The 14492-nt window shown below is 41.8% G+C and overlaps 1 protein-coding gene across 1 annotated transcript in view; it reads right to left on the reverse strand.

Annotated features, from left to right (window-relative positions):
- The window catches only part of pex14 (peroxisomal biogenesis factor 14), a 45607-nt gene that overhangs the window by 6987 nt on the left and 24128 nt on the right, over window positions 1-14492 (reverse strand). Inside the window, exons 4-7 of the mRNA XM_072366238.1 lie at window positions 12277-12402; window positions 10172-10257; window positions 8309-8411; window positions 4044-4141 (exon numbers count right to left, since the gene is read on the reverse strand). Of these exons, the coding sequence (XP_072222339.1) occupies window positions 4044-4141; window positions 8309-8411; window positions 10172-10257; window positions 12277-12402 (413 nt within the window). The remainder of the gene's footprint in view (window positions 1-4043; window positions 4142-8308; window positions 8412-10171; window positions 10258-12276; window positions 12403-14492) is intronic.

Here is a 14492-nt window from a genome sequence, read left to right on the forward strand (position 1 = left end):
ACCCATATAATAAGGCTCGATTCTGCTTCTCTCTCATTTTAGGTTGGAAAAAAAATTAATTGCTGTAAAGGTTGAGCTAAAAGACTTCCAAGGCACAGAATCACTTGAAGAAAAGGGTTGATTTCTTAAAATCACTGAAATGTGATAATCTATATTTACTTATGTCACCTAATGTAGGAAAAGAAGGCTTTCGAGAAGACATGTTAACCACCAGCTACATTCATAATATGCATTATCTACAGAGCAGCACCATATAATATCTCACATCAAGGCTTGTCACACAACACTAACTCTGACATATGTCTTATTAAGTCTGAAGAAACCTAATTAAATGTTGGGCCAAGACTGAGTTTCAGCTCTGAGATACATTATGTCAGTGTGTATACACACACATTGTGTGAGAGCTGTGTGTTAAGTGCACTGGGTTCTCGGGTAAGGGTTGAGTGGAGGGGGTATCAGTGACTGCAAAGAATTGAACAATGCCGACTTTAAAAGCCCCACCTGAAGTGTTGACACACATCCAACAGACCACACAAGCGTGTAGGCTGTTTTAAGAGCTGCTGACAAAAATATTCAACCCCCGCAATTATTTAGCTGATCACAAAAAAGCATCCTTGGCTAATAAAGTGCATTGTGTGTTTTTTATTCATTTAGCTAATTTCATTAACTTTAAATGTTAAATATATTTTCAAGATCTTTGAATATATTTTCAGTGTGTGGCTTTATGTATTCACATCCATTAGAGTTTGGATCGGGTGAAATATCCATTACTACAAATAACATTCTGCACGTGTTGCAATTACTTATTCTTTCATATTTAAACCAAATTCAGAATCTTTGCCAACTGCTGTTGCTCCAGTCCAATGGACAAAAAAAGGAAAATAGTTTAAGAAGTAAAAAACAATCAAAATTTACATCCTGACATGTAGGTACAGGGCTGTAAGGGTTCTGTGCTCCGTAAAGAGTGGAATGCATTACTTCCATTTCCAACTCGCACGTTGTAAAAGGGATTATGCATGAACAGGCAACCACCAGACAAATGAGCCAACAAGCCAAAACAAAATACCCCAAACAAAGTAGTGCCAGCTATTAAATCATCAACCACCAACATGTGGTCTGGCTGTTGATTTTTACCAAGTAAAGATTTCCCCTAGCTGGTTAAACTCATATAGTTTGGATCCCTAATTAGGGTTGGCATGTTTCTGCTGGTTAACTAGGTGCTTCAGAAAAAAGAAAAAAAAGAAGAAAAATATAAATTACAGACAAAAGGGGAAGAAAGAAAAAAAGAGCATCAACTCCAGCAGCACCCAAGGATGGCAGCGCATCTGGCTAAATGAAGATAAATGCCTTTGGACCATTAGCAACAAGATAAGATCTTTAACAAGCCTTGTTTAAGAGTGTCTGAACGCAAATTAATTCACAGTTATTCTGCCGGCAGACAGTGTGTTTTCGTGGAACACATGTATATTTATGATGGAATTAGTTTCAAAAGGAAGTCCCCAGAGGAGTCTTTTTTTGAGTAGAAACCCTGGTACAGTGGAATTGATTTCACTCTATTTATGCACTTTCCCACTGGCACTTTATCTTGTGCAAGCAAAGGGGGTGGTTTCTAATCTTCTATGTAGTATCCACTAATAAAGAGAGCGATCAGCGAGTTGAGACAGTGGGGCAAACACAGTTAACAGGCAGATTTGTAATGATAATGGCGCAGAAATAGACTCGGGTGTTCAACATCAGGGATGAATCTTCCTGAGGAAAATCTATCTAAAACACCAGTGATAGTACACAGCATGCATGTCCTTTCAGAATCATAAGTGAGAAAACAGTGAAGTCTGGAAATGTGCTGCATCAGCTCGTGTGTGTGTGTGTGTGTGTGTGTGTGTGTGTGTGTGGACATGAGTCAGTCTGCCTAAACTCACATCCATAATGAGGTCCCCACTTTAGGGACAGCAGACGCACTCCGCAATTGAGTGGTTTCAAACTATGAGAAATGTTTTCTTAGCAGCCGAGGAAACAGAAGTCTCCATGTGTTTTGGGTTAAAGGCACATTTCCGCGTTGAGAGGTATAATTGCTAAGCGTGGCGCGTTCGAGCAGCGTGGTGCAGCAAACCCTGAAAGCCGCAAACGGTGAATGATAAGTAGCTCCCCAGCTCCAACATGTGTTTCTCATCAAACATCCCGGACCTGAAAACAATTTCTCAATTTCCCTCATGGCCTGAGACAACAGAAGGCCTCGCACCGGCTCACAAGGAAAATTTAAGATCAACACTATAACTATAAAGCAGGGTTTATGATTTGTTTAATGGGTGTTTTGATGGGAAATATACTTTTTATACACTACCACTGTCCAACAAGGCACTCATGGCAAATGAAGTAGACTTTCTAATCCAATTTGTGATTTAGTGATGACAAATGAAAAGAAACACTGTCACTTCTTCCTTAATGCTGGAGGGAACTCATTGTTTAAATTGGACCTCATGTCTGACTGAAGGACAACCTTGAATAGTTTTGTTTCAGACCGGCGTTGGATCGTGTCGGAGCATCGCTCCCACGTACTAACACGTGGTAATTTGGGCCACCAGTTCTCTATATTATACAGAGAGAACACGGGGCTCAGAGCCTGAAACAGGACAAAAGGAGCTGTGCGTTGTCACTTTTTGATGAACCTCGTCCAAGGAAGAGATCCATATTTTTCTTCCTCGTTTGTGCCGAAGCAGATGTGTCCACATATGTTTTCCTGCGATATCCAGATGCTACAGTAACACAACCATGTGCTCAACAAGCTGTGGACATAAAACATTGTCTAAGATTGTCTCATCCAAGGCAATTTCTAGAGCCCAGAGATCATAAAGCGATTTATGGGCAGTGTTATAAAAATCAAGCAACATTTCATCCCTGCAAATAAGTTTTTAAAACAATCGCTCAGCAGGATTCATCTAAACACAATTCTGAGTAGATTATGAACACTGTCTATAAAAAAAATCAAGGCGAAGGCGGTGTGGTTAAAGATTATGGTCCCATGATATGATGCACCTTACTTTTTTGTAGCTGGTGTTCTGATGATATACAGTATCATAAGGCTGTCTGTCTCAGGTAGTTATGACTCAGGCAGAATAAAAGATTTTAGTACACGGAGGCTTCGAGAAGCCTCGCCTCTCTCCTCATCAATCTGGAGATTTTAACCTGCAACTCTATGTTTACTTGGCTCTGCTGCAAGTACAAAGTTAGTGCCTGTCCAGCTTTCCTCAGAAACACTGATCACAAAATAACAAACCTTAAAAGTGCAACCCACAGCTCCTGTGTCAAAACTACAGCAAAGCTCTGTGAGGACGTTTCATGTCACTGTACTTAGTTTAGTTTTTCGATCATTTAGCGAGATGATCATGTTTAGATTATTTTGTCCCACTACACCAATGGGCCAGAACATCAAAATTACAGTGAAAGGTACATTAAAACAACACGGCACTGCTTTTCTGGGAAAAACTACATCCTGCTATTTACATGTTGTTACTGTAGACATTTAAAGTCGACGTAAACATTTCAGCAGACCTGTCTCACGTGGCATAGGCTCATAGTAGCAGCTTCCCCAGCAGCACAGCTGTGGGCCATGAAAAAAAATTAAAATCTTAGGAGGAGCTCAAAGAACACGACGGAGTCTGAGGTGTTCACTCAACCTCCAAACTCCCCAGATACCAATCTGATGGCATCTGTGGGAAGCAAGCCCCATACCCCAAAACCCCGCCCCACAACCCACATGGCCCAACGGATCTATTGCTGACTTCCTGGGACCAAACAGCCTCTTTCATGGGTCAGAGTTCTTTTGGTGGCAAAAGAAAGACTTAATATTAGGTGGGTGGTCAAAATGCGATGGCTGACTGTTGTACATACTGAATTACAGAAGAGTCCTATTACAAGTTGATCAGTAATACCCGAAGAGGGAAAGTGATCTGAAGATTTTCAACTCAGCGACAATCTCCAAACCAGCTGCCGTTGGTGGTTAAACGATTGATGTCGAGCTACTGATGAGGTGATGGCTACTGTACCTCTGATGCAGCCAGTTCCTGCGAGAGCTCCTGGATTCTCTTTTGCTGCTGGATCAGGAGCTCCTGGACAGAAACCAGGGTTTGCTGGAGCTGGCTCACTGTGGAAAACAAGCAGAATAACCGATAGTAAATTCAGAAAAAAAAAGAAAAGCAAGTAAGAAGTAACAAGGTCATTTTACAAACTGATTATTTTCTTTTCCGAAAATGATGAGAGAACTGATGAGGATAAACTTGTGTCACTGATCAAAGCTGTCCTCTAGAATTGTAATCAAAGCTAATTCCCGGTAACTTAAGTCGCAGTGTTTTGGTCCGAGGCATTGGGGGTAGAGGGTGGGAGGAGGCGGGGGGTGCGCATAGGATGGAAGTATTAATCTCTAGTGTCTGAACTTAAATTAAATAACAGTCTCTAACCTTCCATTATCCACCCAGACACTGGCTTCTAATGCATCTTAAATCCTCAAACGATCAACAAAGGAAAAAACAGGGCTCTCATTTGGGAGGAGGCTGCCAGACAAAATGTCCCTCCTAATCCTAATAAATATTGTTCTTTTTCCATTGACTTTGAAGATTGAATTAGTTCAAGTGTTGGTGTTGGACGAAGGTGTATGATTTCAAATAACACTGAGCACAGTTTGTTGCCCCCTGCTTCCAGTCACGCGTGTATTACCAAACAATGCATTAAGTTTCCCCGAGCTGATTATATTACAGAAAACCAATAAACATTCATATAAATCATGGGCGTGTAAAGTGTTAAATCAAGCCTAATAGGATTAACATCAACAGATATTGTGGCGGTCCACTGCTGAGGTTGTCAGGCCAATGGTTAAAAGCCTGAGCTGCAGCCGGCTGGACTGGGCGTAAAGAACCCTCCTCTCGCACTAACCCCGACCAGAACAAAAGACGGAGCCTAGCTTGGGAGCTGAGTTTCTTTTGAAAAACCAATGCAGACAAAATATTTGATCTTTCAAAGACACTAATATCTTGTAGTGACACCTGTGTTTAAATGGGTGGGGCTGTATCAATATAGGTGGGGCGCTGAAATGTTTGATGTTTTCATGTTTGCAGAATCCAACGGAATACGGGTTTGAGCAGGATTATTGGTTGGAGCCAAATAGTTTGAGTTTGTTGTTGCACGGTTTGTGATCCAGAGTGTGACCATCATCACTGAGGAGGAGAATAAAACAAAATACTGGCTGTTCCTGCTTAAAAAGGTGTTACTGTGACAGGGTGCGCACTCTAAACTAAGAGCTGTCCAGTTAGTCTTTGAATCCACCATCACCACAAAGCAGCTTATCCAGATGTGTGGATCACTCTGCCAGCCTGTGGTGCTGTGCCTGCGAATTACCACTGGCACTGCTTTTTCAGCCACTTCAGCGAAACAGTTCACAGCTCAACTCTTTTCATCTCTCTCCACAAAGTTGACTCCTTTGTACTGCTCAGACACTTGACAAAAATGCATAACTTCTTCCTTCAAGTTATCACAGATATGAAGCCAAGAATATTAATAAAGTCAATGGATTTGGCCAGCCATGAATCAGAAGGAGGCAGTAGTTCCTATGTGTGTGTGAGTGCGCGCGCGTGTGAGAGACAATCAGAGACAAGATGATGTGTGAGGCCTGCAGCTGCTGCGAGGAGGGTGCACACATTGTGCATTCAGTAAATTATTCAGTAAATACCTCGCTATAATGTACACTACATATGTCCAGGCCTGTCTCTGTCTTTAATGGCCAGCTGGTCACCAATATGGCTCCCACCAACAAAGAGTGCCCAAACAGCCACGCAATTCCATTACAGCCTGGGTGCGCTGAAGTAGTTCCAAGATCCATTCATTAATTGTCTGTGTGAAGTTGTAGGCAAATCATAATGGGAGTCAAGGCCCTTACTCTTGAGCCGGAGCTGGTGAAAAAGACTAATGTAGTCCCCATTCAAAAGAATACATCACCTCATTGCGCCTGGCACTAGAGAAATACATGAACTTTAACAAAAGGGGGTTCAAGCAATTGGCAGCAGCGAGGCAGTCAGTCGCTATTACTCAGTGCAGAGAGGAGAGTGGAAGTGAGAGGGAGAGGAAGACAAAGGGAAAGCAAGGGGAGAAAACTCTCAGTGTAATTGCAACCCCTCTCCCCAACTGTTAACTACAACAGTCATTAACTACAATAGCAGCTTGGCTACTGCAGTCATAGCAAATTAGTTCTACACACTGGTTGAAGAAAAGACCAGTTTTTTTCCCCCTCATTGGAGTCTCACCTTCACACTGACAAAACACGAGAGGACTCTCCCTCTGAAATCCTGTCCATGCTGACAAACAGAACAGGGTTTGCAAGTTGGCGGATCTCCAAAAAGTGATAAGTGGAGCAAGTATTGCCAGTAAATAGCCTGGGGAAATGTGTTTGCATAGTTGGGAGAAAATGACCATAAAAGAGCATTTATTTGTTAATCAGATTCAGTGTGGCACACCTCGCACGCCATCTCACAGAACTGCCCTCCACCTGCCTCTGTAAGCCAGGAAACAACAGCATGGGTGTGACCTGATGAAATGATATGCCCTATTTTCATCTGTGGGCACTTGATTGAATTCACTCTTCTTTAGTTGAAGGGGATATGAAACAAAGGATGTTCGTCTCTAAAGGTTTGGCTGATCTTTGCCTCTGCAACGCTAAAAGAAAACACAGGTCTCCTGCAAGTTTGTACGTTTTTTCTCCAGAAACTGGAAAAAAGCACAACTGAGAAGGAGACAAGTTCCTTACTAACAAACTATTTAATATCTCACACACACAAGGACAAGGAGCTCATTTACAAATGACTGTGACCTTCTGAAATTACAAAAGGAATTAATTTGGTTATAAGACATTAGGATTTTAAAAATTCACATTTCCAACAACAACAACAACAACAAAAAAGATAGTCATTGACCTTGATTATCTGTGTATCAGCCAGGGAACTGAGCATTAGTCTGATTGCAGTTTATAATAATAATGATGATAATAAAGCTAAAAAGAAGCTAAATCTGCCACCAGACAACAGCTGGTGGTTTCAAAGTTCCATTTCAGCGAATGTGTCCTACGTCTTCTGCTCTCCACATGCAACTGTTGCCTGTTCGGAACATCTCACAACCACTGCAGAAACAACCAAAAAACAGAAATCTATCGGTACCAAAAGTCCTCCCTGTTGCCAGCAGACTCTACAAGCTCTATGCACGTATCTTCAAAAATCACTTCAGAAATTCTGTCATTCTGTTGATTTGAGTTGTTCGATAACGGTGTCTGCTGGACAGCTGCTTGTTCCAGATGGTATTTTCTTTCCCTTTCCTCTATCTCTGTGTTAAAGTTTTTAAACTCTCAACCTCTTGAATGACAATGTAGCAGGCCTGCTTGCTTTTTTTTTTTTTAATAATAAGGAGGTGCAATGCCAACACGACACTGACCTTAAAGAGCCTTTGAGTATCCAGAAAAACGCTGCATAAAAAAGACGTTTTATCAACATTATCATTAAAATACAAAAACACAACTGTTTGCCTGAGCCCGTTTTTTCCTACCACGCCACCCGTCTCAGACGGCGATTGGTACCTTTCATGTGAAAACACACTCCAGTTCAACACTACTGCTAACGAGATCTAAGTTTCTCGGAGAGCCTCTCTCATTTACGCCTCCCTGGATTTTTAATTATACTGACGAAGAGCTAGGAAAGCATCTCTCTCTCCCCGTCTGACAGCCAGGTTGAGATTCCTCACCTGTCCAACATGGGAGCCGCACCTGTCACCGTGCACTTAATCACACTCGGGCCAGTGCTGAGCCCAGACACCACACAGCGCCACGCTGCACACACAAACACCAAAACACACGTGCATGCACACAAAATTAAAATGAACTTTCTGCCCACCTACGGGGAAGAGGGCGGCTGACGATGATGGCGACAGAGGTTTGGATGGGGGTGAGGTTGGTGTGTGTGTGTGTGGGGGGGGGGGGGGGGGGGGGGGGGGGGGGGGTTGAGATGGATGGAAGGGGGGGAGTGAGAGGGAATGGGTGGGTGGGGGGTTGAGAAAAGTTGTCATTTCCCAACTCCTCATTAATATTCCGAGGTTAAGAGCTTTTCAGCGAAACGTAATTAATTGAGCCCGAGCCTGACAGTAAACAAGCAATTTCAAATTAAAGCGAAATGACAGCGGCGTCATTTGTTAAAAACGTGCGGGGCCCCCCGATTTTGGCGACAGATAAATGAGGGAAAATGTTAAGGAGGGAGAAAGTGATGAAGATATTAATCTTCACCTGTCTGTGTCAGCGTGCCACTCATTGCCGCAATGTTGCTTTCCATCCTCTGCAGATGCTTCTTGTCCTCTCGGCTTCCAATAATGAGGGGAAGGATGTATTTCTGCAATTAAAAACATGGCACAATATTACGCCTCTATCTGGTGGAAAGGGGCAGAAAGATGAGGAAAAGACAGGGCCACCTAGACTTGGCAGCGCAAGGTCAAAAGCACTGTTGATTGGACACTGGCCTCACTGTCATAACAGCATGGTTAAGCATGTGAAGAGTCAAAGCACTTGATGCTAAATGTGTGTAGACACATCAAGTTTTCAAACCATTAGTGGGTTCGAAAATTAATCAACCATTTTGTTAAATGAATAGTCATTTAAAAAAAGGTTGTCAAGCAGATATTTCCTGGTTTAAATTGCGTACCACTGCAACTTCATTTAGAATGAAAGACAAATCTAATGGAAATAAGTCTTGTTGCAGCCCTGAAAACATATTTCACACAATATAAATCAACAGAATCTGCATAAGGACAGTGAAAGCAGGAGACAGGAAAAAACATGGTGAACAGTAAAAATGAGTTTTTCAAAACCAAAAACACATCGCCATGTTTTATATCACTGAGAGTTTGTTATCCAGTGTGAGACAAACTCAGTTTGTGTGTATCTCATGAAGCCCTTTAAATGTGGAAAGCTGTGTTAACTGAATAAAGTCAACGTTCATGCTGACACACACACAGTCAAATCATTTCAAAATGCTTAATGTTTCCTGTTCTTTCCTTTTTTCCTTCTAAAGATGGACAACTTAATCCCTCGCTGCCAGTTGCCAGGTCTCTGCCAGGTTTTCTCTCCAGCTCAGGAGGCAAGCAGGCACACCGGTGCAAGTAATAAACACTTTTTAGAGAAAAAGATTAAATGGGTGTCAACACGTGGTAATTAATAAGTGGGTTGCTGGGAAGGTAGTGTTTACAAGGTGCACCATAACATAAATAAAGTATGGGCAGAAGCCTGGACATATGGTGCGACTGGCGCTACGCTCTGGTGACATGACAACAACCTGTGCCGTCCCACCAGGGAATCCCACCTCCCAGGTGACTGGTGGAACGCAAACACTGCTGCATGTAGGAAACAGTGGGCTGGTAAAGCGTGCTTTTGTCTGCTGCAGCAGAAGATCCTGTGTGTGTATGGGCGGCTTTATAAAAAGCTCTGCAAGACAAATGAATATCAGGATATAAAACAATTCAAAGAGAAGGGGTCAGGAAGGTATATGAACGTACATGTAATGCGCTGCCTTTCTCTCTCTAACACACACGAAGAAGAGAGGCCTGTCATCTGGGCCAAGAGCTACTGCTAGAGCTCCTGTCCTCCTCTAAAACGAGAGTAATGGCTTCCACATGCCATTCAGACTTCTTCTAACAACCACTATGGGATTAATGTCATTGGGGACAAGGGGCCTCATGAGCTCATGTTCAAGGGCTGCTAAGCCCGATAAAAACCAGGGTGATTATTTTTAGACTGTAGGACATCCAAAAAAATTGGTGTGTGCTGAGCTGGCAAATTTATTTTTTAAAGGGAAAAAAATATCTATTTGAGAGGAGGGCAAGTTAAAAAGAAGGGGTTCAAATGAGATCATGCTTTGACGTAAAGCAGGGTAGGTTTAATAACAAGACCAGAGTGATGTTATGTACTGCAGAGGCGCCTTCAATTCTAGCACCGCAATTCATCATAAACTAATACCTACCATTTTCTATGTAATACAAGGGAGAGGCAGTACAAACAGATCTTAGGACACAGTACGAAGAATAATGTCTTTATCAAACATTCACTGTGAATAGAAAATCTGCGAGGACACAGTCAAAATGCAGTTGTGAAACTTACCTTGTACAGTTGATGAAAGCCAAAAGCGATGCCCACCATGATGATGGTGAGAGCCCCATAGTCTCTCCATCTGTAGCCTGCTGGTCCTGGGGAAGGCAAAGGACTGTGGTAAACCATGGCCACAGACTAAAAACTACATCTTTTTTATTATATTACCATGAGAGACAACACAAGCAACTAGCAGAAAACTGAGTTTCATACAGTAAAACAAAAGGAAATAAATGGAGGCCAAAACATGCCAGACTTAACAGATCAACATATTCATCACACATTGAAAAAAGAAAGTGACACAACTTGCAGAATTATTACTTGTGGTATTACATGAATACAATCTGCAGCGCTTGATTGACATTCTCGATCCTCCTTTTACCTAAAGGACAATATTGCCTTCCGCTAACTTTTTTAAGTGGGGCAAACATGAAATTTGTATATAAAGCTCCTAAGTGGAACAGAAAGGTAAGACGGAGTGTATTTGTGTATTTAGAAGCCGACTGTCTGACTGAGCGACAGATAATGTGAAAGTGTGTCACTGTGCAAGCTGTCGTCTGGGTAGGCCAACTGTCTGTCAAAGTGGAAATTCCCCACTTAAGAGAGGCATTCAACTGAAAATGTCACTAAACAACAAACATGCCTGCAGGAAATGCGTATGTTTTTCTTTTATTTGCTCTGGTGGGGCCACAATGAATAGGAAATTATCAGAGGTTAAGCCCCTAAAGTACACCATTGATATTCTATTACAGGTCTGATTTCACCTAATGGGTTATGTGGTACATGTTTACTGGCTTGAAAGAAGTAAACCACATTGATCTTGAGCCTTAGCACTTGTGATTTTACATGCAAATAAAATGAGAGACCAATTCATACTGGACTACATGGTATGGTTCCAAGGTAAATGTCATTTTACTTTCTTTACTCAAGGACATGTTTCACTGAGCAGCAGCAGCATTCAGCGATAAACCTGCAACCTTTCCTATCAAAAATTTTGAATTGTTCTCCAACGTCGACATGATAACCACATAAATTTGGATCTTCATCAACATTACAGCTGGGGAAGGCAGTCCCTTATCCTAAAATACCACGCATCTGAAAGACCTGGGAGTCCTTGGGATAGGTGGTTGACCCCGAAAAAGCCTGACTGCATCAACGGGGGTCTTCACTTGCTCTTTTTTCTCCCTCCTTTAGGACCTTTCATTCTTCCTCTGCCTTTCCCTTTTTCTATACCACTTCCACACTGCCATCTTCCTTTTTTTATTTGGTCACTTAAGCTGTGGAACTCTGGTCTCCATTCCCCGTTTTTCCAATCTCGTCTCAAATTTATTGGGTTCAGTGGAGGCCTTGCTGTCCTTCTACCGTGTGGAAATAGAGATCAGAGTATCCATTACTGCGACAGAGATGGATGCGGGTCCCTTTGCAGCGTCCCCATAAGAAGGACATCAAGGGGAAGTAGCCCCCTCTTTTCGGCATGACCCCCGATACAAGACTCCCCGCTCTCACCTCATTATGCAGCTCCCTTATAGCCGTTTTGATATAAAACCCCCCACGATGGACAGAGAGCTGCGAGTCTCCCTAACTACATGGCCATCCCATCAACATCACTTTCATTACAAAACATGAGATGCCGGGGGAGTCAAGGACAGTGTGGTAATAAATGAGGGTGGAATACATCTGGAGTCATTGTCATATGGGTTAAGCATTACGCGGACTTCATTCTGCATTGGTAAATCAGTGGACAGCACTCACAACCTTCTGAGGTAATAAAGATACAGGTTGTGGTGTGGGGTCTTGTCAGAGTGGAACCTCTAGAAAACAGAATGGCAGGAGAGTTCACAAGCTTCTTCTGTGCCTGACTTCACAATCAAGGCAGGAGTATGGTAGACATGGCTGTTCTGCTGGAATTGGAGAGTTCAGGTATTTGTGGCTGTGTAATGTGTTTTCATTAAAATTAGTAAGGGAGGAGATCTGCAAGAGCAAATCTGCATTTGACAAGGAACTAAATTTCACTCTAAGTTCAAATATAATCTTTATTATTTTTTTTAGGCATACAAATTATCGGGATCAATACAGCACATGACAAAAGGAGGTAAAGGGCGGGCGTATGTACTCACTGAGTGGTGCAGGAGCGAGCTGAGCTGCATAAGGTGGATATGGGATCCCTACGGGGGTCAGAGGCAGGACTTCCTCTGTGCTTCCAGAGCGCTGGATGGCTAACTCGACCTCCTCATCCGTCAGTCCTGGAAACAACACACGCACCTTAAAGGCATTCCAATCATGAGCAGAGCCGGAGCATTAAGGTGAAAATCCAAATGGCTCCTTGGCTCTAATAATGTAATTTTAAATACTTCCCAAGCTTCCAACAAATCTTTTAAGTATAATTCAGAGAGTATGCCAAATCACATTCAATTTTACCAAGCCTCTTCTAAAAAATGTATTTTCATTTCATAATTTAGAAATACCATTGAGACTTTCAGGGACATCCATCAAAGGAAGTGCAGAAAGGTTCACACAATGAAATTTGAAACTCTGCGAGCCTATTAACTGCCACCAAAGGCAAGGAAAATAAGAGTCTGTCCACTTCTCCAGTTATATTTCCCATGTGGAGATTTCATACACCCCAGACAGCGAAAATGCATTATTTTAATTTCTTCATTGTAATGTAAATGTATTACATAATTTTGCAAATGCCAATATAATTTAATCTTCAGATCTTTTTAATGATTTTAGTGATGATTAAATTGCAAAGGGCTCCCTGATGGAGAATCAGAGGGGAGGAGAAAAAAAATCTCATATGAACATCTCCTTTTGTGGCAAGAAAGGATTTTATTTCAGGCGCCATATGCTGCCATTGCTGTGGGTCTCGTTGTTTAATGAGTATCTCGGTCTAAACAAAGAAAAATAATTACAACTTTTGATGAACTATATTAAAACACATAATTAACCCTCAATACCCAAACAGTTAAGAGAAAACTCTAGACAATGAGCATAAACTGGAATATTGTGTGTTTCTTAGATATTGATGTGGTTTACCTCGTAATAAAATCAAGAAAGTTTTCATCAAATGTTGTCGTCTTCTCGCTTAACAACATGCCATTAAGTCATCTCCCCGACTCAATAAAGGAAAATTACCTCTGCAAGTGAGTCTTTTACCTCAACTATTCCCTCGGGATTAAGAAAATTTACATATGCATAAGGATAAATCTTTCTCCCTCATGTGAGAAACACTAACAACTAATAAGGGTCAGAAGCAATGTTTCAAATGTCAGCTAAGTTTTCATAACTGCTCAGAGCCAGATCATAATATTCCGGTTCCGTCTTTCTTTCACAAGGTAGATTGTTGAACTAAGTGAACATGTAAGGCTGCAATTCCCATTTCTCAAGGGTAATAATAGAGTTGAATTCAACAATACCTTTGTAATCCCCGAAGGGAAATTATATTGCTGCAGCATTAATTATTATTATTATTATTTACAATATGCTATTGTTATAGGTAGATGACAAAATAAACACAATAAAAAACATCTTAGAAACATTTCTAAAGTGTGGCAAAGAGAGGCGTGGTAGAAATAATCAGACATCCCCATGAAGACATCGGAGTCCTCTTTTTTGTAGCTTGGCAACAGCTGAGGTGATGAGGACACACACAGTGTTGGCAGGTAACACAGGTAAGCTACAGCCATGTCCCGGCGAAAAAAGCAACAACCTTTCCTTCTCAACATTCCCACCGAGTCCTCATCCGTGCTTCAAGCTCATCCATTTCATCCGATCAAGGGAGGCAATGGTTTAAACTTCCCTCTCCTTTTTCTAAGTTTCGTTCCTGCTCCGCATCCCAGACATCTCCTCTTCAACTCTAAGATCTTTTATCAGGCATTACTTGGGCTTTTGGAAAGCCCTCCCCGTTGCCACGGTTATGCATCATAACAGGTGGGACACAGCACATAACTGGCACAGCATATAAAAACCAGCATCAAAGAATGTTTTAAAAAAATCTGCAAGTTTTCGAAAGACAAATAAAATAAGATCACACGAGCAAATATGCTTTTTTGTAAAATGATTTTGAACGTTTTTAGTTTCTGTATGAGATTTAATCCGGAGTCCAGTCTGAGTGGGAGGTTGAACCTTAATCAGAAATCCCATTTTAAACTGCTCAGGCAGTATCAGCGACCAAAGAGGACACAGACAGGTTCTCTTATAATTGAGCACACAGCATTTGTGAAGAGGAAGTAGCCCCCTATCTGAATGCAAAGAGGAACGAGTGTGAAAACAGTTGAATAATTGAATTAAAACATTGGCCAGTCTGTAGTATTCAGCACGTCCCGAATGCCAG

This window comes from Leuresthes tenuis, unplaced genomic scaffold (genome assembly GCF_036924035.1).
Source record: "Leuresthes tenuis unplaced genomic scaffold, fLeuTen1.0.hap1 SCAF_16, whole genome shotgun sequence".
Classification (NCBI taxonomy): Eukaryota; Metazoa; Chordata; class Actinopteri; order Atheriniformes; family Atherinopsidae; genus Leuresthes; species Leuresthes tenuis.